Source organism: Leucoraja erinacea, chromosome 12 (assembly GCF_028641065.1).
Source record: "Leucoraja erinacea ecotype New England chromosome 12, Leri_hhj_1, whole genome shotgun sequence".
Lineage (NCBI taxonomy): Eukaryota > Metazoa > Chordata > Chondrichthyes > Rajiformes > Rajidae > Leucoraja > Leucoraja erinaceus.
In genome coordinates this window covers 48,902,297-48,929,325 of record NC_073388.1, presented here as the reverse complement: position 1 = coordinate 48,929,325, position 27,029 = coordinate 48,902,297, and the positions used below count along the sequence as shown (strand labels likewise).

Genomic DNA, 27,029 nt, shown 5'->3' with positions numbered 1-27,029 from the left:
ATTAACTGGAGATACTTGAGAAATAATTTCCTTTTTTTGTATTAAAAGTAAATCAGATTTTTGGCATTCATTATCTTCTCAATACCCCAAGTGAGAATGAGAATGGTCAGTGATAAATCTGTGGATAGACGTGTGACTTTGTGTTTGCTCTGCATTTTTTACCTTCCAAGTACTGGCCTCCAATGCAAATTATCTGGGTCAGTATAGCAACAGTTACTTGAGGCAAGGATTTATAAGTCTTTGTAAGTTTGTCAACATGAATCAAGGCCCTGAGAAGTGTAATGAGTCAAGTCAAACACACTTCAGGATACAACACATATTTATTGAAGGACATACAGGTGTATCAGCTGGCCAGATCAAATAAAGTATTGGACTCTGCAGGAGAGCTTGTGTGTTTTGTTTCATTGGGGACACTGGCAGATTTTACAAGCCAACTTTTCCTCAGGTGTTGAGAAAAATAATTTGGACTTGAATGTGAAAATCAAAAAACTGCAGGTGCTGGAAATTTGATACAGGAAGAGGAAATGCTGGAAACCACTCATTGGGTTGGACAGCATCTGTGGAAAGAGAATGAGGGTTAATGTTTCTAGTCCAAAATGTTAACTCTGTTTGTCTTTCCACAGAAGTTGTCTGAACCGCTGAGAGTTTTCAAAATGTTCTGTTTTTCTTTCAGATTTAGATTTGTTGTTACTACTTTGGTTGTGATTCTGTTCGGGAGTGGTCTCATCTTTGGCAATATCCTATAATTTTGTTATTTAAAATACAAGAGAAATGTATTCACTTTTACTTCTGACAATTTTAACCTGCTGCATTTCTAGTGCTGCCTGCGATTTTTACCAAGATCTTCCCTGCTCCACCCAACTCCTGACTTACCCAATCACTTCTTGACTAGTCAATGCTTTTACATATCTACAAACAGATGTGATCAATAGTCATAGTGATCTAGCACAGCAATCGGCCCTCCATGTCTATGTTGTCCCCTTTCCCAATCTGCACGAATATCTCCTTCTTAAAGCAAACTACATCTGACACAGAGAATTTTAAAGTTAAATATAAAAAGTTGTGAATTCGGATTCTTCTCCCAGCTATTATCAGTTAAAAGCAAACTGTTTGAAGCCTGCATATAATATTTTAATTATTCATTGGATGTGGCTATTCTCAAAATAGTTTGGTGTTTATTGTCTAACCCTGATTAACAAAAGGAAGTGGCTCAGTGGAGAAGCGGTAGAGTTGTTGCCTTACAGCGCCAGAGACCCCGGTTCGATCCCGACTATGGGTGCTGTCTGTACGGAGTTTGTACATTCCCCCAGTGACCATGTGGGTTTACCCCAGGTGCTCCAGTTTCCTCCCACACTCCAAAGAAGTGCAGGTTAGTAGGTTAATTGACTTTAGTAAATTGTGAATTGTCCCTAATGTGTGGGATATTGCTAGTCTTCAAGGTGATCGCTGGGCAAAACAGACTCGGTGGGCCGAAGGGCCTGTTTCCGCACTGTATCTCCAAAGAAAGTTATGGCAAGTCCATTGAGGTTTGCTCCTAGCTGAAAGTGCAATTGTGGCTCAACCAGTTGTCGTGGTTCTGGAGTTGTAGATAAGGATGTTGGATTCCTTTTCTTATAGACATCATCAAATCAGATGTTTTTTTGTAACAATGGACATCAGATACTCCATGCTTCTAGTACTTTAATATTTATTTGTTGAATGAAACATAAACCCCATGATGAGGCTTGAACTTATTTTAGTTTAGAAATGCAGCGTGGAAACATGCCCTTCGGCCCATTGAGTCCACGCCGACCAACAATCACCCACACACTAATTCTATCCTACATACTAGGGACAATTTACAGAAGTCAATTAACCTACAAACCTGCATGGCTTTAGAATGTGGCAGGAATTGTTTTTTATTTAATTTTTAAAACCTTGTTGCTTGTGTCAGCGGCTAACAGCAGGCGATACAATTGTGTTTAATAAAGCCCTCTCCTCATACTTCTACCTTCAGCAGAACCTGATGAGACGCCAAGTTGGGACTTCAATGTCTCCTCCAAAGCCAGAGGATGTGGGAGAATTACAATGCTTGAGCCAGAAAACCAGTTACCAGAAGGTTGAAACCCCACCGACCATAACCACATCGTGAAAAATTCACCCACTGGGCTTTCAGGAACGACATTCCTAACAAAAAAGAAATTCCAATTTGAAAGTGAGACAGGCTGAGCCCACCAACTGGATATATAGATGGATAGACACAAAACGCTGGAGTAACTCGGCAGGACAGGCAGCATCTCTGGATAGCAGGAATGGGTGACGTTTCGGACCAAGACCCTTCTTCTCAATGAGAGTCAGGGGAGAAGGAAATGAGAGATACGGAAGGAATTGACAGGAGGAGACAGAGGGTGGTTTCTCAGACTGGAGGTCTATGACAAATGTTATAACACAGGGATCGGTGCTGGGTCCACTGTTGTTCATTATTTATATTCATGATTTTGATGTGAATATGGTTGGCACGGTTATTAGATTTTATAGATTACACTAAAATTGGTGGTACAGTTGTCAGAATATTGAGTACAGGAATTGAGACATCATGTTACAGTTTACATTTAGAGTACTATGTACAGTTCTGGTTGCCTTGCTGAAGGACGGATGTCACTAAACTGGAAAGGCCGTAGAAGATCTATAGAAGGATGTGGCAGGGTTTGGAGTGTTTGGAGTTATAAGAAGTTGGATAAGCTGGGTATTTTTTTTCTATGGAAGGTAGGAGAATAAGAGGTGATCTTATAGTGGTGTATAACATTATGGATGGCATAGATATAGTAAATAGCCAGTCTTTTTCTCGTAGTGTGGGAGTTTAAAAACTAGAGGGTATGGATTAAGGTGAGAGGGGAAAGATTTAAAAGGTTTCTGAAGGTTTTCACACAGAGGATAATGTGTCCATGAAATGAATTGGCAGAGGAAATGGGAGAGGTAGTTTCGATAATAACATTTAAAATACACTTGGGCAGGTACATGGATAGGAAAGGTCTGCAGGGATAAGGGTCAGGTGCAAGCAAGTACGAAGAGTTCAGTGAAGTAGTAACTTGAACAGCCAGTTGGGCTGAAAGGCCCATTTCAATGCACTACAACTATGACTGAGTTCACTCTGGAGATTCATCTTCACCGTGTTACAAACCAATGTTTTGAAAAATCCAAGACCCATTGGTTTGCAACTTTGATCTTTGAACCAGTTTTGCCAATCCACGAGGCTTCAGCACTGAAGGTGACATTAATTGATGCATCGATGTCTATTATTCTTCTTCCACTAACATTTATTTTCAAACTATATTGAGTTTGCAAGCTACAGTATCCCCTTGAGGCTAACTGAGCCATACACACTCCCTGCCACAGTACTTCCTGGGTGCTAACATAATCTCATTTCCACTCACTTTTTCATTTGACACCATGTAAATTTCATCTTGACTCATCACATTGATTTGATGTAATTCACTGCAAGTTGTAATACCTCAAACAGTCACAAGATGGCAAGAATAAGATTGTTTCCATTTAATTTGTAATAATGCCTCAAGGACAAAATGTTGCATTTTGCAAATGTAACAGGCTGGAATATTTCAATGGTCATGGGCATATAATCCACGTTTTCAGGAACCAGAGAACTATAAATCCAATAAGGTGACTCCAGTTACAGACATACAGCTTGTAACCAAAAGCTTAATTTGATATTCCTCCCACTATGGCTGTTTCCAGCAACACCATGTTGAACCGCTGCAATAAATCACAACGCACAGTTCACAGACTTTTCATTAAAATCGCAGACATGAATGGAAGCCATTCTCGAATGAATGAATGAATGAATGAATGAACGAATGAATGAATGAATGAATGAATGATTGACTGAATGAATGAATGAATGGAATGGATGGATGGATGGATGGATGGATGGATGGATGGATGGATGGATGGATGGATGGATGGATGGATGGATGAATAGCAAGACTACTTTCTTCAAGCGAGTTTTCAGGGACAAGGACTCAGAATAAGAAGGAAGAGGGGACATGAGAAGAAATCACTTTACACAGACTGTTATGATTCTTAGGAATTCACTTTGTCTGGGGGCTTTATCTTTGAATATATTTATGAATGATTCGAGGCAACCATGGATCTGCTCACTTGATGCAACATTGCGAGCAATTGGCCATTCCATCATGCAGGCAGATTTTAACTGCATTAAAGTTTCCATTCTTGCCGAGTTTCCTCCAGACGAAACTCGTTCAGTTGCTTCTCCCACATTTGTGGTTACTGCTCTTTACTGCTCATTCACAGAGAGAACATCCCCTCCTCAGGACCGATTTGTCTTTGGTCCCCTCCACCTGCAAAAATGAAAGCTGACACATATGCCTTCAACAACGGCCAAATGTCCATTAGTTCTGACGAGAGTGCTGCGGAGCAAATTGAATCATCCCAGTCCACTTGGAGAAGGGTGGACTGGGGAAATCAACTCATTTAACAAAGCTCTGTCATGGGAAGAATCGGATAACTGGGAATCTGTGATGGTTGACAGACATGTGCAAGTTTTGATGGTTTCTCGATACAACTCAATGCAAGTCACATTCATATACCGAAGATAGACACAAAATGCTGGAGTAACTCAGCGGGACAGGCAGCATCTCTAGAGAAGGAATGGGTGATGTTTCGGGTCGAGACCCTTCTTCACAAATATGTGTCGGGATAATGAGAATTGACTTAATTTGGATAGATGAAATAAATTTTACTCTGTAGTCTGACTTTCTTCACTTATACGTTGTACTTCAATATAAATTTTGGATGACCCCTTTTGCAGATTCAGCCTTGTTCCTTTTTCTCCTCTATCCTCTGCAGTCCCTCGCTCCCCAGGACTAAGGGATCTTGCCGAGTCTCACTGCTCCGAAGAACGTTGTATGCTTGCTCATGTTTATCACTGTGTCTTCGTATGTCATCCTGACGGTAATCTTCTGCCTTGCTTTGAGTAGGCAGACCCCAGCCGTGTAGCAGGTGTTGAACTTTGACTTGCGGTTCTCAATACTGCGCGTACACTGCAGGAAAGGCTTGTCGTCCACGAGCATCTCGTGACTCGCAAAGTCAGTAAAGTTAATGTAGTAAACCTGAGGACAAACAAAGTACAATTGTGAACTGTGTCATACAGCAATAGAGTGATACAGCATGGAAACAGGCCCTTCGGCCCAACTTGCCCATACTGGCCAACATGTTCCAGCTACACTAGTCCCACCTGCCTTTGTTTGTTCCATATCCCCCCAAACCCATCCTATCCATATACCTGTCTAAATGTTTCTTAAACTTTAGGATAGTCCCAGCCTCAACCACCTCCTCACGTAAAAAGCAGCTGGCAAATATTTAGAGCTCTTAGATAAAAATGTATTTGGTCTGAGCAACATATTGTCAATCCTGTTAAAAATATCTCTATTTTTGGGCCGGTTGAATTGCTGCCTTACAGCGCTTATGGTCCCAGAGACCCAGGTTCACTCCTGACTATGGGTGCTGTCTGTACAGCGGTTGTACGTTCTACCTGTGACCGTGTGGGTTTTCTCTGGGTGCTCCGGTTTCCTCCCATACTCACTAAAGACGTGCAGGTTTGTAGGTTAATTGGCTTATGTAAGAGTGTGTAAGATAGAATGAGTGCACAGGGGATCATTGGTCAGCATGGACTTGGTGGGCCGAAGGGCCTCTTTCCACATAGTATCTTTAAACTAAACCGTCAGATTGGCAAGTGTCAACTTTTTAAAGTATTATTGTCAGAACTAAGATCTGCCATCTCTATAAAGAATAAAATTAATCAACAGTGTTTAACTGGGCTGCACTGATCAACCTCAGTTGCACTGTTGAGAGATAATTAAAAAAAATAAGAAAGGTATTAAGGATGTAAATAAATAACTTGTTTATAGACAGGATGTTGCCTTCCCACTTAATTTTCAATAATTGTACCACTGGCTGAAGTTGTAATCCTTTGGAACGGGTACCTCAGTACTTAGTTGCTGAAGGAACTATGCAGAGCAGAACTAGTTTTTCTCATTCCATTTTTAGCAATTGTTCTTTGTTATTGGCCTTATGCGCTTTTGATGATATGATTGCAATATAGTAGATGCATAACACGTTGAGTGATTTTTGTGTATTTTAAGACTTAATGGATAAAGTTTACCTATAGTGTAGGAAGGAACTGTAGATGCTGGTTTAAACCAAGTTCAGACACAAAAAGCTGGAGTAACTCAGCGGGTCAGACAGCCTCTGTGTAGAACAGGAATAGGTGGCATTCCAGGCCGAGACCCTTCTTCCGACCCTCCCTCAGTCTTTAGAAAGGTCTTGAAAGGCCTATTCCTTTTCTACAGAGTTGCCCCATGGTCGTCTGTATAGAACAGAAACACTTCATTGCCTGGGCTGGTGTTTCCCCAGGTTTGTGCCCCTAGCCCCTAAATCCAGAGAGCAGGAATTCTGTTTGAATAAAAATGAATAGGAATGAAAGAGTATCAGCTGGTAGCGATTTCTCTCGCCTAAATTTGTGTTTGCCAAATGAAACAATGTCAGGTTCAGGGAATAAAGCACCTTCTGTTCCTTTTGGCATTCTTGGTGAATAAATCAAAGCACTTGTTTTCTTTGGAAATTAAGTATTTCCCAAAATCTGGAAACATGAGCAGCAACAAGGGTTGACAGACCAGCGATGATCAGCTGCTCCTTACAGGTTGGGCAGCTTGAATTCCATTCACACTAGAGAGAATGCTATGAGTTTGAGCTTGCTGCTTTAGCTCCCGTTTGAAAGTTCACCCCTTGTTCTCAACTGAGATTTCCCAATCTGATTTCTATTCTCTAACTAGAGGTCAAACTGTGGTGCAACATGTACACATTTTCAGCCGTGATATTTTTAACTTGTCAGAGAAACTACAGTGCTTTTATATTAACAGATCAATCAGATTTTTGCTATCCCTCTTTATCCTGAAACTGTGCTACATAAAGGTTCATTGTGATTCATGGCCATGAATATAACTGTGCATTAGTCTTTTGACAGTGTTGCCCGAAGATCAGTCACTCTCAGCTTTTTAGCTGCAGGGTCTTTGCAGACGGCTACTGATCAGTTTATTACTGCAGTGCACAAACTCCACTGTCCAGGATGCCTGGATTAGAGGGTTTTAACTACTAGGACAGGATGGACAGACTTGGATTGTTTTCTCTGCAATGCTGGAGGTTGAGATATAAAATTATGATAGGCATATATAAACATAACAGGTATAGATAGGCAAGACAGTCAGAACCTTTACCCCAAGATAGAAATATCAAATATTAGTTTAGAGACACAGCATGGAAACAGGCCCTTCGGCCCACCGAGTCCGTGCCGACCAGCAACCCCCGCACACTAACACTATCCTACACACACTAGGGACATTTTACAATTTTACTGAGCCAATTAGCCTAAAAACCTGTACGTCTTTGGAGTGTGGGAGGAAACCAGAGATCCCAGAGAAAACCCACACAGTCACGGGGAGAACGTATGAACAACACCCATAGTCAGGGAAAAACCCGGGTCACTGGCGCTTTAAGACCAACTCTATCGCTCCACCACGTGCCGCCCTATTATAGCGTGGGTACAAGGTGAGAAGGCAAAGGTCAAAGGAATTGGATAGGTATGGATTATGTACAGGCAGATAAGAGATGGTTTAGGCATCATGTTCGGCACAGACATTATGGGCCAACGGGCCTCTTCCTGCTCTATATTCCAAAGAGAGGAGACTTCATCTACTGTTTCTTCAGTCCACAGGAATGACAGGGCAAGCTTGGGCATTTAACCCAAGGTGGAGTAAGGCAAAGGGTCAAAGGAATATCTCTGGATAGGTAAGGGATTTATGTTAGTAGGCTTTGTTAGAAGAGAGTGGGGATATTACCTGCATCTGTAACTCCCCATCATTCCCCTCCTCCCCTTTCGGTCAATTCGTCCCTTCCCACCCAAACCACCCACTCCCCTGGTACTTTCCCTTGCAACCACAGGAAATGCTAGCCTTTTCGCTTTACCTCCCCCCTCGACTCCATCCAAGGACAAAAGCAGTCTTTCCAGGTGAGGCAGAGGTTCACCTGCACCTCCTCCAACCTCATCTATTACATCTGCTACTCTAGGTGTCAACTGCTGTTCATCGGTGAGACTAAGCGCAGGCTTGACGATCGCTTTGCCCAACACCTCCGCACAGTTCACATTAACCAACCTGATCTCCCGGTGGCTCAACACTTCAACTCCCCCTCCCATTCCAAATCCGACCTTTAATTACTGGGCCTCCTCCATGGCCAGACTGAGTCCCACCGCAAATTGGAGGAGCAGCACTTCATATTTCGCTTGGGTAGTTTACACGCCAGCGGTATGAACAGTGGCTTTTCCAATTTCAGGAAGTCCTCGCTTTCTCCCTCTTTCCTCTCCCTTCCCAGCTCTTCCACAGCCCACTGTCTCCACCTCTTCCTTTCTTCTTCCCACTCCCCCCCGCTCCCACATCAATCTGAAGAAGGGTCTTGGCCCAAAACGTCACCTATTCCTTCGCTCCATAGATGTTGCCTCACCCGCTATGTTTCTCCAGCAATTTTGTCTACCTTCGATTTTTCCAGCATCTGAAGTTCCTTCTTAAACATTGCTTCTAGACTATGTTCCTCATGCACAAAAATGATGCCTTCTGTAGTTACTGTTCTTCACCAACCTCTCCAGCCTCCTCTGACCTCCTTCCTAGGGTAGACATCCTATCCTACCTCCAACCATTGCAGCACCACCACCCAATAGACTGAAGGGGTATAATGGCACATTCCTTCTTCACTGTATCACAAAACTAATCTAAATTAAACACAGATGACGATGATCAGTCTCTCCTCAGTTGCTCGAAACGCACAATGGAATAATGTGGTTTCCCTGGGATTTCTCGGGACTAACCCTTTTGAGTTCAAACCCATTCAGAAAGAGTATCAGGGGTTATGGGGTGAAGGCAGGAGATGGGGTTGAGAGGGAAAGATCGAATGGCCTAATTCTGCTCTGAGAACTAATGAACTTATGACCTTGTAATATACAATGTGTGTGCGCAGACAGGATAAATGGTAATTTGTATAATTACAACAGTCTTTGATTCAACATGAATCCACCACAGGATTGCAGGCAAATCATTATACATATTCTGTATATGCATTTCTTTTGAAAGTGATATCATGTTTTTCAAAAAGACGTTCTCAAACTCTGTAAGTAACTTAAAAGATTTGGAGCGACTTACTTTAATGGGCCTAATGTGTGCAAACAAATTTGCTGATGAATGTCATCAATGTAGCAACAGATGGGAGGTCAAAGTCGGGTCCGCAGTGAGGCAACAAAATGAGATCACTGAAGTTTGAACAAGTTCACGTGGAGGGGCTGGGGAGAGGGAGGCAAGACTGTTTTACAAAATGATGGACAGGAGAATGAAAGATTTCAGGGAAAAATCACACGGAGCATGGAAAACCTGCTGATAGACACAGAAAGCTGGAGTAACTCAGCGGGACAGGCAGCATCTCTGGCAAAAAGGAATATGTGACGTTTCAGGTCGAAACCCTTCTTCCTGTCCTGCTGAGTTACTCCAGCATTTTTATGTCTATCTTTGGTGTAAACCAGCATCCGCAGTTCCTTCCTGCACATGGAAAACCCACTCACCATTTTGATACATAAATCCTATCTTTAATTTTTTTTGCCAAGGTGGACAATTCCCCATTTTCCCACATTACACTCTGAGAGCTGGGTCTTGGTTTACTCACGTGCAGACAAACGTTTCTGCAGATGGCAAAAGGCAGACAAAGGGACATGGGGCAATCCCTTATACTAATGCTAAGATTTTGGAGATTAACTTTAGGAATAATGTTGACTCTCAATTCCCTCTTTTGAGCCCATTGCATTTTTGAGGATCAGATATTTTAGATCTTGATTCCCACTGTATAAACCCTGACAAATAAACTGGATCATATCAGCATGAAAACATTCCTAAGTGATTATTAGAGCTCTGACTATTTTATAGTAATCTTTGAATAAATCCTAAAGAACGCAAATATCTTATGAAAATCAGATCATATACAAAAAGAATAAGATGCGGTTCAGCCAGCCATTAATTTGTTTTGTTTACTTAAGTTTTGTCTTTGTAATGTTAGCCAACTTTCTTCTTTATTGCTGTTTTCAATTAAAGGAGTAAAGTTGGACATCACCATTACGAGACTGTGCTTTCCTTTGCTGTACTTTGCAAGCCTTATCAACCTTGTGTGCGCCTACTTTGCGCTGAGGCTCCGCAGCCAACGTTACTGTCGTGGTATACGTACTCTTTTTTTTATTTTAGAGGCAAGCAAACATATTTTTTCCACGTTATGAGGGTGGCAAGGACCCTTATCCTTATGCACCATCCTACACACACCAGGATCAAAATAACATTTAGTTTAGTTTAGTTTAGTTTAGAGATCCAGCGTGGAAACAGGCCCTTCAACCCACCGGGTCCGCGCCGACCAGCGATCCCCGCACTTTAACACTATCCTACACCCACTAGGGACAATTTACATTTACAAAGCCAATTAACCTACAAACCTTACGTCTTTGGAGTGTGGGAGGAAACCGAAGATCTCGGACAAAACCCACGCAGGTCACGGGGAGAACGTACAAACTCCGTACAGAGAGCACCCGTAGTCGGGATCGGGCCTAGAACATTGGCGCTGCAAGTGCTGTAAGGCAGCATCTCTACTGCTGAGCCACTGTGCCACCCCATTATTCAATTACAATGGACAATCGGTGGAGTCTTTTAAGTTCCTGGGAACCATCATCTCCAAGGACCTTAAACGGGAGGTCACCATCGACTCCACAGTCAAAAATACGCAACAGAGGGAACACAATTTGCCACAGGCAATGATGGTCCAATTCTATACAACCATCGTAGAGTCTGTCCTCACCTTCTCCATCATGGTCTGGTTTGGCTCAGCCACCAAGCACGACATCTGGAGGCTGCAGCGAATCATCTGATCAGCAGAGAAGATTGTTTGCTGCAACCTTCCCTCCATTGATGAACTGTACACTGCAAGGGCCAGGAAGCAAGAGCAGGCAAGATCATCTCTGACCCCTCTCACCCTGGTCACAAACTCTTTGAATCACTTCCCTCTGGAAGGTGACTCCGGACTGTCAAAGCTGCCACAGCCAGACATAAAAACAGTTTTTTTTCCACGACTAGTAGCTCTACTCAATAACCAAAAATCTGTACCCGCCTTTTCCTCTGGTATTTTATTTAATTCACATGTTTAATCGATAATGTTATATTATTAATGTTTAATGTTTTATGTCATTCATAACTGTCACGGTATATCATGTTGTCACGTATGGGCGGAGCACCAATGCAAATTCCTTGTATGTGAATACTTGGCCAATAAAAACATCAACATCACCAAACAAATTAACCTCAGAGTTTGGCCCAGACTAATTCCTCCTTTTTATCTTACTTACTTGAAGGGAATAGCATTCATTTAATACAGTTCATTCAGAGCTCATTTTGACATTCATTGGCATTCACAATAAACATGTTACATTGTGTCCCCTCACCCTCCCACTCTTTTGTTACTGTGATTGTGTCCCCTCTCTCGCCGTCCCTCCCTCACCCTCGTCATTGCACTAGTTACTGTACATTGTCCGTAACATTTGCCACATTAAAATAGGCTGTTTCCTTTATCAACTTTTTTTGCATATCATCACATCAAACAAATTCTAACATTGTCACATTAGCCTATTCTCCAGTTGCTGTCTGCCCAGAGTTACTCCAGCATTTTGCCTATTTATGGTTTTAAATCAGCATCTTTGGAATGTTCTCTACCACCTACTCTGTGCATCTTAATAAAGATCAACTGGCAAATCAAGAATGAATGTAGCGAACATTGGGCGAAGCTGATAGATTTGCAGCCTCACAACACCAGAGACCCGGGTTCGATCCTGACCTCGGGTACTGTCTGTGTGGATTTTGCTTGTTCTCTCTGTAACTGTGTGGGTTTCCTTTGGGTGCTCCCGTTTGCTGCCACGTCCCAAAGACGTGTGGGCCTGTAGGTTGATCGACCTCTATAAATGAGTCTTAATGTTTAGGGAGTGGATGAGAAAATGGGATCACACAGAACTACTGTAAACGGGTGATCAGTGGTCGGTGTGGATCGGTGGACTGAAGGGCCTATTTCCATGCTGTATCTTTCAATCAAAAATAACATTTAGTTTAGTTTAGTTTAGAGATTCAGCGTAGAAACAGGCCCTTCGACCCACCGAGTCCGCACCGACCAGCGATCCCCGCACACTAACACTCTCCTGCACTAAGGACAATTTTTATTTATACCAAGCCAATTAAACTACAAACCTGTACGCCTTTGGAGTGTGGGAGGAAATTGTAGTGGTCAGGAAAAACCCACACGGTCGCAGGGAGAATGTGCAAACACCCTACAGACAGCACATGTAGCCACTATGCTGTTCCAAAAAGTGTTGTTTATTTGTTAACAACTCCTATGATCATCATGGATGTGACTTTGGAAAAAGTGGTCTAAGATAGTAACTGGATGCTGTCAAAGAGAAACAACTCCAACAGTGGCAATAGGACGATGCAATGGGTTTCTTAAACTTCTAACCCATTAAGGTTGATTGGGATTGAAGACTGGAGCAGCTCCTGAAGATTAGATGGACCTTATTTGAAAGCCCAGCAGCTGTGGTGGTATTTTGGAAGATGAAGATATGAAACAATAATGTGCCAGGGAAGTTTGTAAGTTTGGAGAGGTCTTTAGTCTACTAATGATCCTTCTGATCCTACGATTGCATGCATTCTAGGAAAAAAATAGTTTCAACAGATAACAGGCTTGCTTCAGTATTAGTGCCTGTTTGTATAGTTTCTGCCAGGTACATGCCAGTTAAGTAAACCGTATATGCTTTGGAACCATAAAAACAGACCGTGATTATAATCATGGCTCTATATAGCTCTGCATGTGACAATAATAAATTAAGTTTAGATACAGAGCAAAAACAGGCCCTTGGGCCCACCGAGTCCGCGTCTACCAGTGATCCCTGTACAATAGCACTATCCTACACACATTAGGGACAATTTACAATGACACCAAGCCAATTAACTTACAAACCTGTACGTCTTTGGAATGTGGGAGGAAACCGGAGCCCCTGGAGGAAACCCACGCAATCACAGGGAGATCATACAAACTCCGTATAGACAGTACCCATAGTCAGGATCGAGCCCGGGTCTCTGGCGCTGTAAGGCAGCAACTCTACCGCTGTGCCACAGTGCCGCCCATGTACTTAATGGTACCTAATAATTACTGTAAAACATGTTAGCATTCTTCACAGAAGAGTTATCAATCGACATCTGACACCCAGTTGTGTAAAGAGACACAGTTAAAATGGGAGATTGTAGAGATTGTCACAAAGGAGGATAGAACGAAAGAGATGTAGACAGGGATAAGGCAGGTATTCCAAACCTAAGCCCTTTGGCAGATAAATCCAATGGGGAAGTAATGAAAGAAGCTGGAATTGGAAAAGTGCAAAAACTCCTAGAATGTCAAAGGCTTAGAGGACCTTTATAATAGGAAGAAGGGAACAGAAAGATTTGTAAACTAGGGAAGATTTTTTTAATGAATGCATTGCTTAATCAGGAAGGTTACGGGATAACAACAAAGGAGGTAATGGCAGGGAAGGATTTTGAGGTGTGTTGAATGGGAAATCATGTCCAATGAATCTGGAATTGCCAGGATGACAGAAAGCTTTCATAAAATCCCACATGACAGGTTGGTCAACAAAGTTAGCGAAAAATGGAACTGGTGGTAATATATTGTCGGTGAAATGGAGACTTCATTACCAGGCAGTAAGTGCAGAGTAAGAATAAAGAGTCTTTGTCAGGATGCTAGACTGTGATAAATGGGGGGGCCCCACAAGGATGGGTGCTTCGGCCCCAGTCATTGACAGCCTACATTCATGATTTGGCTAATGGGATCGGAAGTCATGTTTCCAAATGTGAAGTTGCTACAAAACTCGGTATGATCGTAAATAGGGAGTATGATGTAAAGTGGCTTCCAGAGGATGTCGACACACAATGTGTTCATTTTAGATTATTGTCACGTGCAGCGAGGTACAGTGAAAAGCCTTTGCTGCGTGCTATCCAGTCAGCGAAAAGTCAATACACGATTACAATCGAGCCATTTATGGTGTATAAATGCATGATAAGGGAATAGCATTTAGTGCAAGTTAAAGCCAGCAAAGTCTCATCAAGGATAATCAGGGGGTTAACAATGAGGTAGATGGTAGTTCGGTATCGCTCTCTGGTTGTGTTAAGATGGTTCAGTCGCCTGATAACAGCTGGGAAGAAACGGAGGGGCCAGAATATGAGTGGAAAATATGAGGTCATCCACTTTGGTTTACCAGACAAAAGAGCAGATTATTAGTTTAAATGGTGAGAGATAGAATGTTGTGGATGTAGCCCAACCCATCACACAAACCTGGCTCCATCTACACCAGGGGTGTCGGACTGACGGCCCGCAGGCCGGATGCCTGATGCCAGAGCGGGCTGCAGCTGTCCACGGTGCCGGATCGGACTGCGTTCGCCCGTGCGTGGCGCGATCCAGCACGCATGAAGCCGCATTTTGCCCAAGACCTAAAATGAGTTTGACACCGCAGATCTACGATGCCTCATGCTACCTTGGGAAAGCAGCCAACATCATCAAAGAACTTTCCACCTCGATCATTCCTTCCTCTCCCCACTCTCATTTGGTAGAAGGTACAGAAGCTTGAAATGCACACTACCTCATTGTCATGAGGCCATAAGTGATAGGAGCAGAATTAGGCCACCCGGCCCATCAAGTCTTCTCCGCCATTCAATCATGGCTGATCCATCTCTCCCTCCTAACCCCTTTCTCCTGCCTTCTCCCCATAACCCATGACACCTGTACTGATCAAGAATCAATCTATCTTTGCTTTAAAAATATCCATTGACTGCCACCACAGCCTTCTGTGGCAAAGAATTCCACAGATTGTAGATATTAGATTTTGTCTCTGGAACTATTGAGATATAATGCTGAGATCAATATTTTGCATTTTGTTTCTTTTCCTTCACTCTACCTATTGTACTTGTGGAGGCTTGATTGTGTGTATGTTTAGTATTATCTGATTTGATGCTTTTCACTGTTCATTGGTACATGTGACAAAAATTAACCTAAACATGGGTAAAGATGTTTAAATGCAATTGATTAAGGCCTTGGTCAATCAGAGTCTGCTTAGTATATCGTTTTGGTCTTCTTACTTAAATTAAACATAATTCTAAGAGAGGGAATACATCAGGGATGGTGAGTTTCTCCCACAAAGAGAGACAACAGGACAGAACACATTGGAGCTCAGAACAAGAGAAGACCTCATTGAAACTTACAAAGTTTTACACAGTTCGCAGGGTGGGTGGAGGAAGAACATGTTCCCTGGCTGAGGACTCTAGATGTCTAGTAGGAACTGCAAATATTAGTTTATACCAAAGATTGACACAAAATGCTGCAGTAACTCAGCGGGACAGGTAGCATCTCTGGATGGAAGGAATGGGTGATGCTTTGGGACCTATGATCTCTTATTTTCACACCTTATACCCTTCCATATCTCTGTGCCTCTCTCTGGCCTGACTCTCACCCTGAAGAAGGGTCTCGACCCGAAACGTCACCCATTCCTTTAATCCAGAGATGCTGCCTGACCGCTGAGTTACTCCAGCGTTTTGTGTCTATCGGAGAGGTCCAGAAACAGGTCACACAGTCCGAGGATAAGAGTTCTTGCCATTTAGGATTCAAATGAGGATACATTTCGTCATGTAGAACGCAGCAAACCTTTGGAATTCCCTATCCTGAAGGGCTGTGGAAGCTCGGTCGCTGAGTTAGTTAAAAACAGAGATCACTAGATTTAAAAATATTAAAGAAATTATGGAATATGGAGATAATGGGGGAAGTGAATCAGGATTGGAAGATCAGTCATGAGCTTGGAGAATGGCAGCCCTGGGCTCAGGTAGCCTATTCCTTCACGTCATTTGTATGTTTTAAGGATGCAGGGTTTTAATGTCCCCAGATTTATATAGGGCAGGCATGCATTAGAATTATCATGTCTTGGGCTATCAGAGACATTTAGTCAGGATCACAATAATCCACCCCCAAGGGGGCAGAATTAGCTGAGGCAGAGTGTAAGTTGAAAGGGCCTGTCCCACCAGCATGCGATTGCATGCATCTAGCGCGACCAAACGTGATCGCTTGAGGCGTACGGCCGCGCGGGGCCGGTCCCACTTCGAACCGCGGAGGCGTATGGAGTTTCGCGGGGCTGGTCCCGAAAATCCTGCACTGTCCGAAAATTCCGTGCGCCAAAAGCCTGTCGGCCCGCAGGCGCATTGAGGGCGTTCACATCGTCTTGACGGCGTACGCCTAGCGCATGGCGTGGCGTGATGACGTCACCGCCCGGCGTGCCGTTGCGTGATTACGTCACCGCCGACGCTGTGCAACGTTCAAATTCAGTCGGCCCACCTTCTGCCCAGCTGATTGGTGAGTATGATGTAAATTACGTCATGCGCGATCTTTGCGCGTACTTACTGCGAACTTAGCGTGGCCGTACGCCTCAAGCGACCACGTTTGGTCACGCTAGACGCATGCAATCGCATGCTGGTGGGACAGGCCCTGAAGACTGTGACATCCAGATACAGAATACGGAATAGAGCCTCTGGCGGTAACCCATTCCACTCTGTCAGACCCACGATCTCTCTTATAAATAGCTTGGTCCCTTTATGACACAGGATTCAAGTTCTCTTGTACCCAGAAGCAATTATCACCCAGTTTATCACCATCTCTCCAGAAAGTCTTTAATATTCACTGTTGTATGGATGATCAACACAAGACCACAACACAATTATAGTGTATTTAAGAAGGAACTGCAGATGCTGGAAAATCGAAGGTACACAAAAAATGCTGGAGAAACTCAGTGAAGGAAATAGGTAACGTTTCGGGCCAAAACCCGAAATTCTGAAGTTTGAAGAAGGGTTTCGGCCCGAAACGTTAGCAATTATAGTTAATTTAGTTTAGAGATATAGCACAGAAACAGGCCCTTCATCCCACATAGTCTGCGCCGACCAGCAATCCCCGCACATTAACACCATCCTACACACACTAGGGGCAATTTACATTTATACCAAGCTAATTAACTTACAAACCTGTACGTTTTTGGAGTGTGGGAGGAAACCGAAGATCTCAGAGAAAACTCAGGCAGGTCATGGGGAGAATGTGCAAACTCCGTACAGAAAGCACCCGTAGTCAGGATTGAACCCAGAACTCTGGCGCTGCAAGGCAGCAACGCCACAGTTTCCATTGCCACAGTGCCGGATGCAATGGAAAAATGTGTCCAAAATGTTAAAAGAATCCTGTCACCCAATCACTTCCTTGGTGCCTCTCATGGACTCCACACAACACCCACAATCATGATCAAATTATATTTCATCCTTCAAACGATGTAAAATCAAAGGGCAGTGCTTGCTTCTGCTTCCCCCGGAGTAAGACAATTGTTTTTATTTAATAGCCATTGATGCTGATGCACAATTTAGTAAAGTTTCCTTGTATTAACTAATTCATGCAATGGAATCAGAATGGAAAGTTAAAGCTGGGCTTGTTGATTTGGTTTATAATATGTTTGTTTTAAGGAGTACAGTTTAGATAATACTAAAATCTATTATTCAATGATTCACAAATACAGTACATAAACCCTACTAATAATTGATCATTGATGGTGTATGTTATTGCCGACTGCCTGCTAAAACCGAGTAAAGTATTATCTTTCTATGTAGTTGAAATAAAACTGCAGATGATGGTTAATACACAAAAGGACACAAAGTGCTGGTGTAATTCATAAGTTCATCAGTTCATAAGTGATAGGAGCAGAATTAGGACATTCAGCCTCTCAAGTCTATCAAGTCGATCATGGCTGATCTATCTCTCCTTCCCTACCCCATTCACCTGTCTTCTCCCCATAACCTCTGACACCTGTACTAATCAAGAATCTATCTAGTGGCTTGCAAAAGTTTTCATACCCCTTGAACTTTTCCACATTTTGTCACGTTACAACCACAAACGTAAATGTATTTTATTGGGATTTTATGTGATAGACCAAGACAAAGTGGCGCATAATTGTGAAGAGGAAGGAAAATGATACATGGTTTTCAAATTTTTTTACAAATAAAAAACTGAAAAGTGTGGCGTGCAAAAGTATTCAGCCCCCCTGAGTCAATACTTTGTAGAACCACCTTTCGCTGCAATTACAGCTGCAAGTCTTTTGGGGTATGTCTCTACCAGCTTTGCACATCTAGAGACTGAAATGTTTGCTCATTCTTCTTTGCAAAATAGCTCAAGCTCAGTCAGATTGGATGAAGAGCATCTGTGAACAGCAGTTTTGAAGTCTTGCCAGAGATTCTCAATTGGATTTAGGTGTGTACTTTGACTGGGCCATTCTAACACATTAATATGCTTTGATCTAAACCATTCCATTGTAGCTCTGGCTGTATGTTTAGGGTCGTTGTCCTGCTGGAAGGTGGAAGGTGAACCTCCGCCCCAGTCTCAAGTCTTTTGCAGACTCTAAAAGGTTTTCTTCCAAAATTGCCCTGTATTTGGCTCCATCCATCTTCCCATCAACTCTGACCAGCTTCCCTGTCCCTGCTGAAGAAAAGCATCCCCACAGCATGATGCTGCCACCACCATGTTTCACAGTGGGGATGGTGTGTTCAGGGTGATGTGCAGTGTTAGTTTTCCGCCACACATAGCGTTTTGCATTTAGGTCCAAAACGTCAATTTTGGTCTCATTTGACCAGAGCACCTTCCTCCACATGTTTGCTGTGTCCCCCACATGGCTTGTGGCAAACTACAAAACGGGACTTCTTATGGCTTTTTTTCAACAATGGGTTTGTTCTTGCCACTCTTCCATAAAGGCCCGATTTGTGGAGTGCACGACTAATAGTTGTCCTGTGGACAGATTCTCCCACCTGAGCTGTGGATCTCTGCAGCTCCTCCAGAGTTACCATGGGCCTCTTGGCTGCTTCTCTGATCAATGCTCTCCTTGCCCGGCCTGTCAGTTTAGGTGGACGGCCATGTCTTGGTAAGTTTGCAGTTGTGCCATACTCTTTCCATTTTCGGATGGTGGATTGAACAGCGCTCCGTGAGATGTTCAAAGCTTGGGATTTTTTTTATAACCTAACCCTGCTTTAAACATCTCCACAACTTTATCCCTAACCTGTCTGGTGTGTTCCTTGGGCTTCATGATGCTGTTTGTTCACTAATGTTCTCTAACAAACCTCTGAGGCCTTCACAGAACAGCTGTATTTATACTTTGTTTAGATTACACACAAGTGGACTCTATTTACTAATTAGGTGACTTCTGAAAGCAATTGGTTGCACTGGATTTTATTTAGGGGTATCAGAGTAAAGGGGGCTGAATACTTTTGCACACCACAATTTTCAGTTTTTTATTTGTAATAAAATTTGAAAACCATGTATCATTTTCCTTCCACTTCACAATTATGCGCCACTTTGTGTTGGTCTATCACATAAAATCCCAATAAAATACATTTACGTTTGTGGTTGTGATGTGACAAAATGTGGAAAAGTTCAAGGGGTATGGATACTTTTGCAAGCCACTGTATTTCTGCCTTAAAAATCTCCAATGATTTGGTCTGTAGCAATGAATTGCCAGCGGGTCAGGAAGCATCTCTGGGGAACATGGACAGTTGACGTCAGGACCCTTCTTCAGACTGATTGAGTCTGCTGAGTTACTCCAGCACTTTGTGTTGTTTTACCTGAAAACTAGGCACCGATGCCATTGGTCTGCACCAGTGAGCCCTTCCTCACCAGCTACCACACAGACCGGTTGTTGTTGAAGCTCACGCTGTGGCCTCTGGTTGGCAGCTCTTTCTTCAGGCTGCTGCAACCGACAGGACATGCCCAGTCACCATGGGGCTTCCTCCCCTCTCACCAGCTTCTTCCTGTGGGCCGTTGCATTGTCCGCTCCCCATCTCCACCCCCAGCTCCCTACCCCACAGCCGCTGCCTCCTCCCCCTCCGCGGAGATGTCGACATTCTCCAAGGTGAACAAAGTGATGGCTGACAGGAAGAAGCAGGTGAGAAGGGAGGGAGCCTGCAGTGACTGAGCACATCCTGTTGGTGGCGGGGGCCTGAGGAAAGTGCTGCCCCCCAAGGTCTACAACGTGAGCTGCAACAATAGCCGTGCCACTCGGCTGAGCAGTGGGTGAAGAAAGGCTCGTCGGTAAACCTAGCGAACCAGGAAGAGTCGGCGAGTACGTCCTCTACAACCAAAATCCATTATAAAGGGGTCGGTTAAAACAAGACTTTACTGTACTTTCCGCTAACATAACGTATGGCATCAATACTGCTTCAATATTGCACAAAATAATTCTTAGTTGGAAACATTATGAACCTTATGTCCCTGTCCCACTTAGTAAAGCTGAATGGAAAGCTCTGGAGACTTTGCGCCCCACCCAAGTTTTCCGAGCGGTTCCCGGAGGTTTTTGTCAGTCTCCCTACCTGCTTCCACTACCTGCAACCTCCGGCAACCACCTGCAACCTCCGGGAACCGCACGAAAACCTTGGGTGGGGCGCAAAGTCTCCAGAGGTTTCTGTTCAGGTTTCCTAGGTGGGACAGGGGCATAGTTGCTGCCTCACAATTCGAGAGTCCCGGGTTCGATCCTGACTACGGGTGCTGTTTGTATGGAGTTTGTGCCTTCTTCCCGTGACCTGCGTGGGCTTTCTACGAGATCTTTGGTTTCCACCCACACTCCAAAGATGTACAGGTTTGTAGGTTAATTAACTCGGTATAAATGTAAATTGTGCTGTGTGTGTGTGTGTAGGATAGTGTTAATGTGCGGGGATCGCTGGTCGGTGCGGACTCAGTGGGTTGAAGGGCCTGTTTCCACACTGTATCTCTAAACTAAACTAAACTAAAGCAAGGCAACACAGCGTAAACCTCTACTCTATGTCATTGGATGCCCAGACCACACTACCAGGCCACTCTGCTGCAGGAATATTTCTGTTATTGATGTTAAATGTCAAGCCCTGTCTTCATTTATCCAGTCAATAAATTGAACATCACGGATTGGGAAGGCTATTGGTTCATCTGCCATCAATTTCAGTTACAATGAGATTTCTTGACAAGCTAGTTCACTTGTTTACTGGTCAGAGGGCACATACGCTTCTTTGGTGATCGCTGGATCAAACTTCACTTCTATGCCTCTTGCATTCAAAAGTCCCGAACCACAGTTTAAGAATAAGGAGTAAGCCATTTAGAACGGAGATGAGGAAACACTTTTTCACACAAAGAGTTGTGAGTCTGTGGAATTCTCTCCCTCAGAGGGCGGTGGAGGTCGGTTCTCTGGATACTTTCTAGAGAGAGCTAGATAGGGCTCTTAAAGATAGCGGAGTCAGGGGATATGGGGAGAACCTGATTGGGGATGATCAGCCATGATCACATTGAATGGTGGTGCTGGCTCGAAGGGCCGAATGGCCTACTCCTGAATCTGGGTCTGAAGAAGAGTTTCGGCCCGAAACAGTGCCTATTTTCTTCGCTCCATAGATGCTGCTGCACCCGCTGAGTTTCTCCAGCACTTTTGTCTACCTTCGATTTTCCAGCATCTGCAGTTCCTTTTAAACTACTACTGCACCTATTGTGGATTGTATTGTATCCAGCAAAATCATCACAAGAAACACTAGAATTGGAGTAGTGGATATGTAGAATTGGACAGAGGATCAAAATTAGGCCAATCATCCCGTCGAGTCTACTTCGCTCTTCTATCATGGCTGATCTATTTATCCCTCTCCGCTCCATTCTCCTGCCTTCGCACATAGCTTTTCACATCCTTCCTAATGAAGAACCTATCAATCTCTGCTTTAAAAATACCTAAAGTCCAGGCCTCCACAGCCGCCTGTGGCAATGAATTCCACAGATTAACCACACTCTGGGAAATAAATTCCTCCTCATCTCCTTTCTAAGGGTATGTCCTTTAATTCTGAGGCTGTGCCCTCTGGTTCTAGATTCTCCCATCACTGGAAACTTCCTTTCCACACATCCACTCTATCTAGGCCTTCCATTATCCAGTACGTTTCAATAAGATTCCACCCCCTCATCCTTCTAAAAGCCATCAAGTACAGGTCTGGAGCCATCAAATGCTCCTCAGACGCTAACCCAATTATCCCCGGGATCATTCGCGTAAAACTCTTCTGGGCCCTCTCCATTCCTCAGATATGGGGCCCAGAACTGCACACAATATTCCAAATGTGTCCTCACCAGCGCCATATAAAGCCTCAGTATCATATCAATAACAGCGGCCTCAGCACCGAGCCCTTCGGAACACCACCAGACACTGGCAGCCATCCAGAAAAGTATTCCCATACTTTGCCTTCTGCTCGACAGCCAATCTTCTATCCACGCTAGTGCCTCCCTCACGTGTGGCAGCTTATCAATGGCCTTCTGAAAATTCAAGTAAACACCATCCACTTTGTCTATCCTGCCTGTTAGTTACCTCCTCGATAACCCCAACAGGTTTGCCAGGCAGGATCTCCCCTTCACAAAACCATGCCGACTTTGGCCAATTTTATTGTGTTTCCAAGTGCCCCGAAACCTCATTCTTAATAATGGATTTTAAAATTTTACAAACGACAGAAGTCAGACTAACTGGCATATACATTCCCTTTCTGGTGCCACGCCAACTTCTTAAACTGTGGAGTTAGATTTGCAATTTTCCAGTCCACTGGAGTCATTCCTGACTCGAGTTAATGTTAAATTGTTTAACTCCCTTTATTTTCCAAGACTTGTGATAATTTCTATGAGCGTTGGATCATAAAATATCTTCAGATTTCTATTTCAAAGCTTTGGAGGACAGGTATCATTTAATTATTGTCACATGTACCCAGGTACAGTGAAAAGTCTTGTTTGGCTTGCTATCGAAACGGACCAGATACACTATACATAAGTACAATCAAGTCAAATTCAAGTTCAATAGGTAGAGCAAAGGGGAAGATACAGAGTGCAGAATATAGTTAACACCATTGTGGCGCATCAGTAGCATAGCCAAACTCCAATGACCATAATGGGGTAGAGGTGAATTAGACAGTATACTAGCTTATGTACTAAAGGATCCCCAAAGACAATTAATTTGGCTTTTTGAGAAAAACATTCGCACTTTAGAAGGCCGGGTTTTGTTGTGGGGTGTAGTTTAATTTAGTTTGGAGATACAGCATGGAAACAGGCCCTTCGGCCCACAGAGTCCATGCTGACCATAACATGAGTTCAATGTTATTCCATTTTCCCACTCCCTACAGCTAGGGACAATTTACTGAGGTCAATTAACGTACAAACAAACCTCCACATCTTTGGGATATGGGAGGAAACCGGAGCACCCAGAGGAAATCCCCCACCCAGTCACAGGGAGAACGTGCAAACTCTGGACAAACAGCACTACTTGAGTTCAGGATCGAACCTGGGTCTCTGGTGATGTGAGGCAACAACTCCACCAACTGCAGCACAGTGCCACTGAAAAAAAACCCAGTTCATACCATCCTGGGAAGTAAACCATACAAGGCAACATACGCATGTGGCAGGAATGAGGATTTCAGGTGACTGTCAGATCAGCTACAATCTTACTGAACAGTGAAACAGGCTGGACATGCTGACTGACCCACCCCTGCTCCTGATTCATTTGTTCACAGCAACTCAAATGTACAGCTTTGTACCTATCCAAGTTCTCCAGAGATGCTGCCTGACCTGCTGAGTTAAGGGCCTGTCCCACTTACGTGTCCTTGGCACGCAAATTACGCAACCTCGTGGTCGCGTTGAGCCGAGACGGTCGAGTGAAGGTCGGGCGCGAATACAAGTTCAAATTCAAGTTCAAGTGAGTTTATTGTCGTGTCCCTGTATAGGACAATGACATTCTTGCTTTGCTTCAGCACACAGAACATAGTAGGCATTTACTACAAAACAGATAAGTGTGTCCATATACCATGCTATAAATTACATGCGAACACACCGCCGTCTGGAGCGCGTGACGTCATTTGAAGGTGGACACAAAGCTGGAGTAACTCAGCGGGACCGGCAACATCTCTGGAGAGAAGCAATGGGTGACGTCTCGTGTCGAGACTCTTCTTCAGTCTGAAAAGGGTCTTGACCCGAAACGTCACCCATTGCTTCTCTCCAGAGATTCTGCCGGTCCCGCTGAGTTACTCCAGCATATTGTGTCCATCTTCAATTTTCTTGGCCCCGCTCTGGAAGTAGGGGGCGGATCCGGACCGCAACGGCCGTGAGCCCCAGACCGAGTTTGCAGATTATTTGCTTGCTTCTGCTGCTGTTGGAGGTGAGATGTTGCGTCACGCCAGGGTCTTGGGCCTGTCCCACTTTGGTCGTCAGTTCCGCCACAGGCCGTTGGCGCGCAAAGATTTCGTTCACTGCAAGAATTTCTGAGCCCCGCGCAATTTCGGGACCAGCCCTGCACAACTCCATACCCCTCCGCGCTTCTAGGTGGGACCAGCCCCGCGCGGCCATACCGTGCCCGTACGCCTCAAGCGACCACGAGGTCGTGTGATTTGCGAGCCAAGGACGCGTAAGTGGGACAGGCCCTTTACTCCAGCACTTTGTACCTATCCAAGATCTCCAGGAATGCTACCTGACCTGCTGAGTTATTCTAGTACTTTATGACCCGGCTGGTCAAACCTCTCTTGGTGTTCAGTAGGATTGTGGCTAATCAGATTGCAAGGACAACTCTGCATAGTTATTCACATGATTTACTTCTCTTGATGGTATAGTCTGTTTTCTGATCGCTCAACTTCAGCAAAACTGGAATGAGAGAAAACAAATGAGTTGTAAGTTGCAGAGAAGGTGGCAGGAAGAAATGGTGGGGCAAAGGTGTGATACTTGTGATAGACTGAGTTCCTCCTGCACTTGCATGGGAAAGAGGAGCAGGAAACGTTTAAGCTTTTTGCCTAAGGGCCTGTCCCATTTTCACGACCTAATTCATGACCTTTTTTGCTCGTAGACATTTTTCATCAGGCTAGAAAAATGCCCCGGCCTACTTGATGGCACGAGCACCTACGACTAACATCACAACCTACCTACGACCTCGTGACGACCATGCTGCGAGTATGAATCAAGGGCAAACTCAGCAGAGGTTGTGAAGTAGGTCGTGAAATTGGGACAGGCCCTTTAGGCTTTTTTACTGTCATGTATACCAAGGTAAAGTGAAATCATTGCTTTTGCATCCTATCCAAACAAATGTGATACAATAGACATCAATACCATCAAACTCAACTACAATAGAAAGAACACAGGCAAAGACACAGTGTGCAGAATATAGTTCTCAACATTGTAGCACATCATTTCCATAATCAGCAGTTGGTGGGGATGGGGGAGCACTACATTTTCCAAACCATTAGTTAGCTGTGGGTTGACTATTATATGTAAAAGTATAATATCATTTCAAAATAAGAGATTGCTCAATTATGACAAGAATGGGGCACATTTTTCTCTTATGGGGAATCAAGTCATTGGATCACTTCTTCAAAGTATGATGGAGGAAGACTCTTTGAATAATTTTAAGGTAGAGGTAGATAAATTATTGATAAGCAAAGGGGTGTGGAGTTGAGACACTCAGGAATGTGGAGTTGAGACACTCAGATTGGCCATGACATTAGGAGTGGGCAGTCAAATGTTTAAAACATTTACAATTACAGCGCAGTTGATATCCACAGGGATTTTCCAATTGGAATGTAATGGGAAAGTGGGTAATCATAAAACATGTGTAAATGAATACAAGATCCTGGTAATTAAATGGAATTTCTTTGGCCTAATGAGAAATTAATTAAATGATGAAATGGTATGGGAGGAAAATTCCATATATGGACTTGCTCATTTCTTGTACAACTGGGAATAAATGGAAGTTGATGTGGAGATGCAATAAACACCACACAATCCAAGTTAGAATGGCAGGTGGGATATTTTAACCTGAATTGATTGAACTGGTGAGATGAATACAAGTGCAACACTCCCCACGTACATATGTCAATGTCCACCACCCACCCCAGCCACTCGCCCACAACTAGTCATGAGGTCCAAGACCGTACTCACTTCTACCTGACTATAGATGAAGTAGGTTCCATCCACTAGTATCTCCAACTGTCCACTTCGGCTGTGTAACCGGAAGACCTTGTGGTTCAGCGAAGATCGGACCCAGTCGGCCAGGACGCCACCTATGAGATCTCATCGTGAGAAGGGCAGTCACTCAATACATGGAAAAATATTCAGAGAAGTTCCAAAGCAAAATACTAATATTGTTCTAACAATGGATTAAAGGCCAAAAAACAGAATGACCCAGGCATGCAGCAATAACATCCATGCTTGTGGCATCCAGACATGCATTGGAAACCATTTGCAAATCCAAAACCTTTACAAACTGTGCAATGAATACCCGAGTGCCACTATCCAGAAATGCTGTGTGTAGCCCTGTGCACATAACTTTTGCATTCTATGTTTGAATATCTGCACTACCCCTTCTATCTAATTTGATCCACTCTTAATTTAGTGGTGTGGGTAGAATAACTAGCTCCCTTCATTGTCGGAGTTAGTTATCCTATCAATCCAAACAGCAAAAAGAGAAGCCATCACCAAGTTTGGATAGCTCATTATCTTTATCAAAGGTACGTGGAATACCTTTAAGAACTAGTACATATCATGGTTGCGAAGGAACCGCAGCTTGTCTACCTAGTACATATCATGGTATTATTACATAGAAGGGTACAGTACATGAACAGGCCTTTTGCGTGCAGTTTTGGTCTCCAAATCTGAGGAAGGACATTATTGCCATAGAGGGAGTGCAGAGAAGGTTCACCAGACTGATTCCTGGGATTCAGGACTGTAGTATGAAGAAAGACTGGATAGACTTGGTTTATACTCTCTAGAATTTAGGAGAT

General features: G+C 43.7%; 1 protein-coding gene across 5 annotated transcripts in view; it reads right to left on the bottom strand.

Annotated features, from left to right (window-relative positions):
• Window positions 1–303: 303 nt before the first annotated feature.
• eda (ectodysplasin A) overlaps window positions 304–27,029 on the bottom strand; it is a 194,130-nt gene continuing 167,404 nt past the window's right edge. For 2 of the 5 annotated variants that reach the window (XM_055644116.1, XM_055644112.1), the window contains 2 exons: window positions 26,188–26,318; window positions 304–5,126 (listed from right to left, as the gene is read on the bottom strand). In XM_055644116.1, the coding sequence (XP_055500091.1) occupies window positions 4,881–5,126; window positions 26,188–26,318 (377 nt within the window). In that variant the 3' untranslated portion in view covers window positions 304–4,880. The remainder of the gene's footprint in view (window positions 5,127–26,187; window positions 26,319–27,029) is intronic. The other 3 variants (XM_055644113.1, XM_055644115.1, XM_055644114.1) reach the window with 3 other exon arrangements.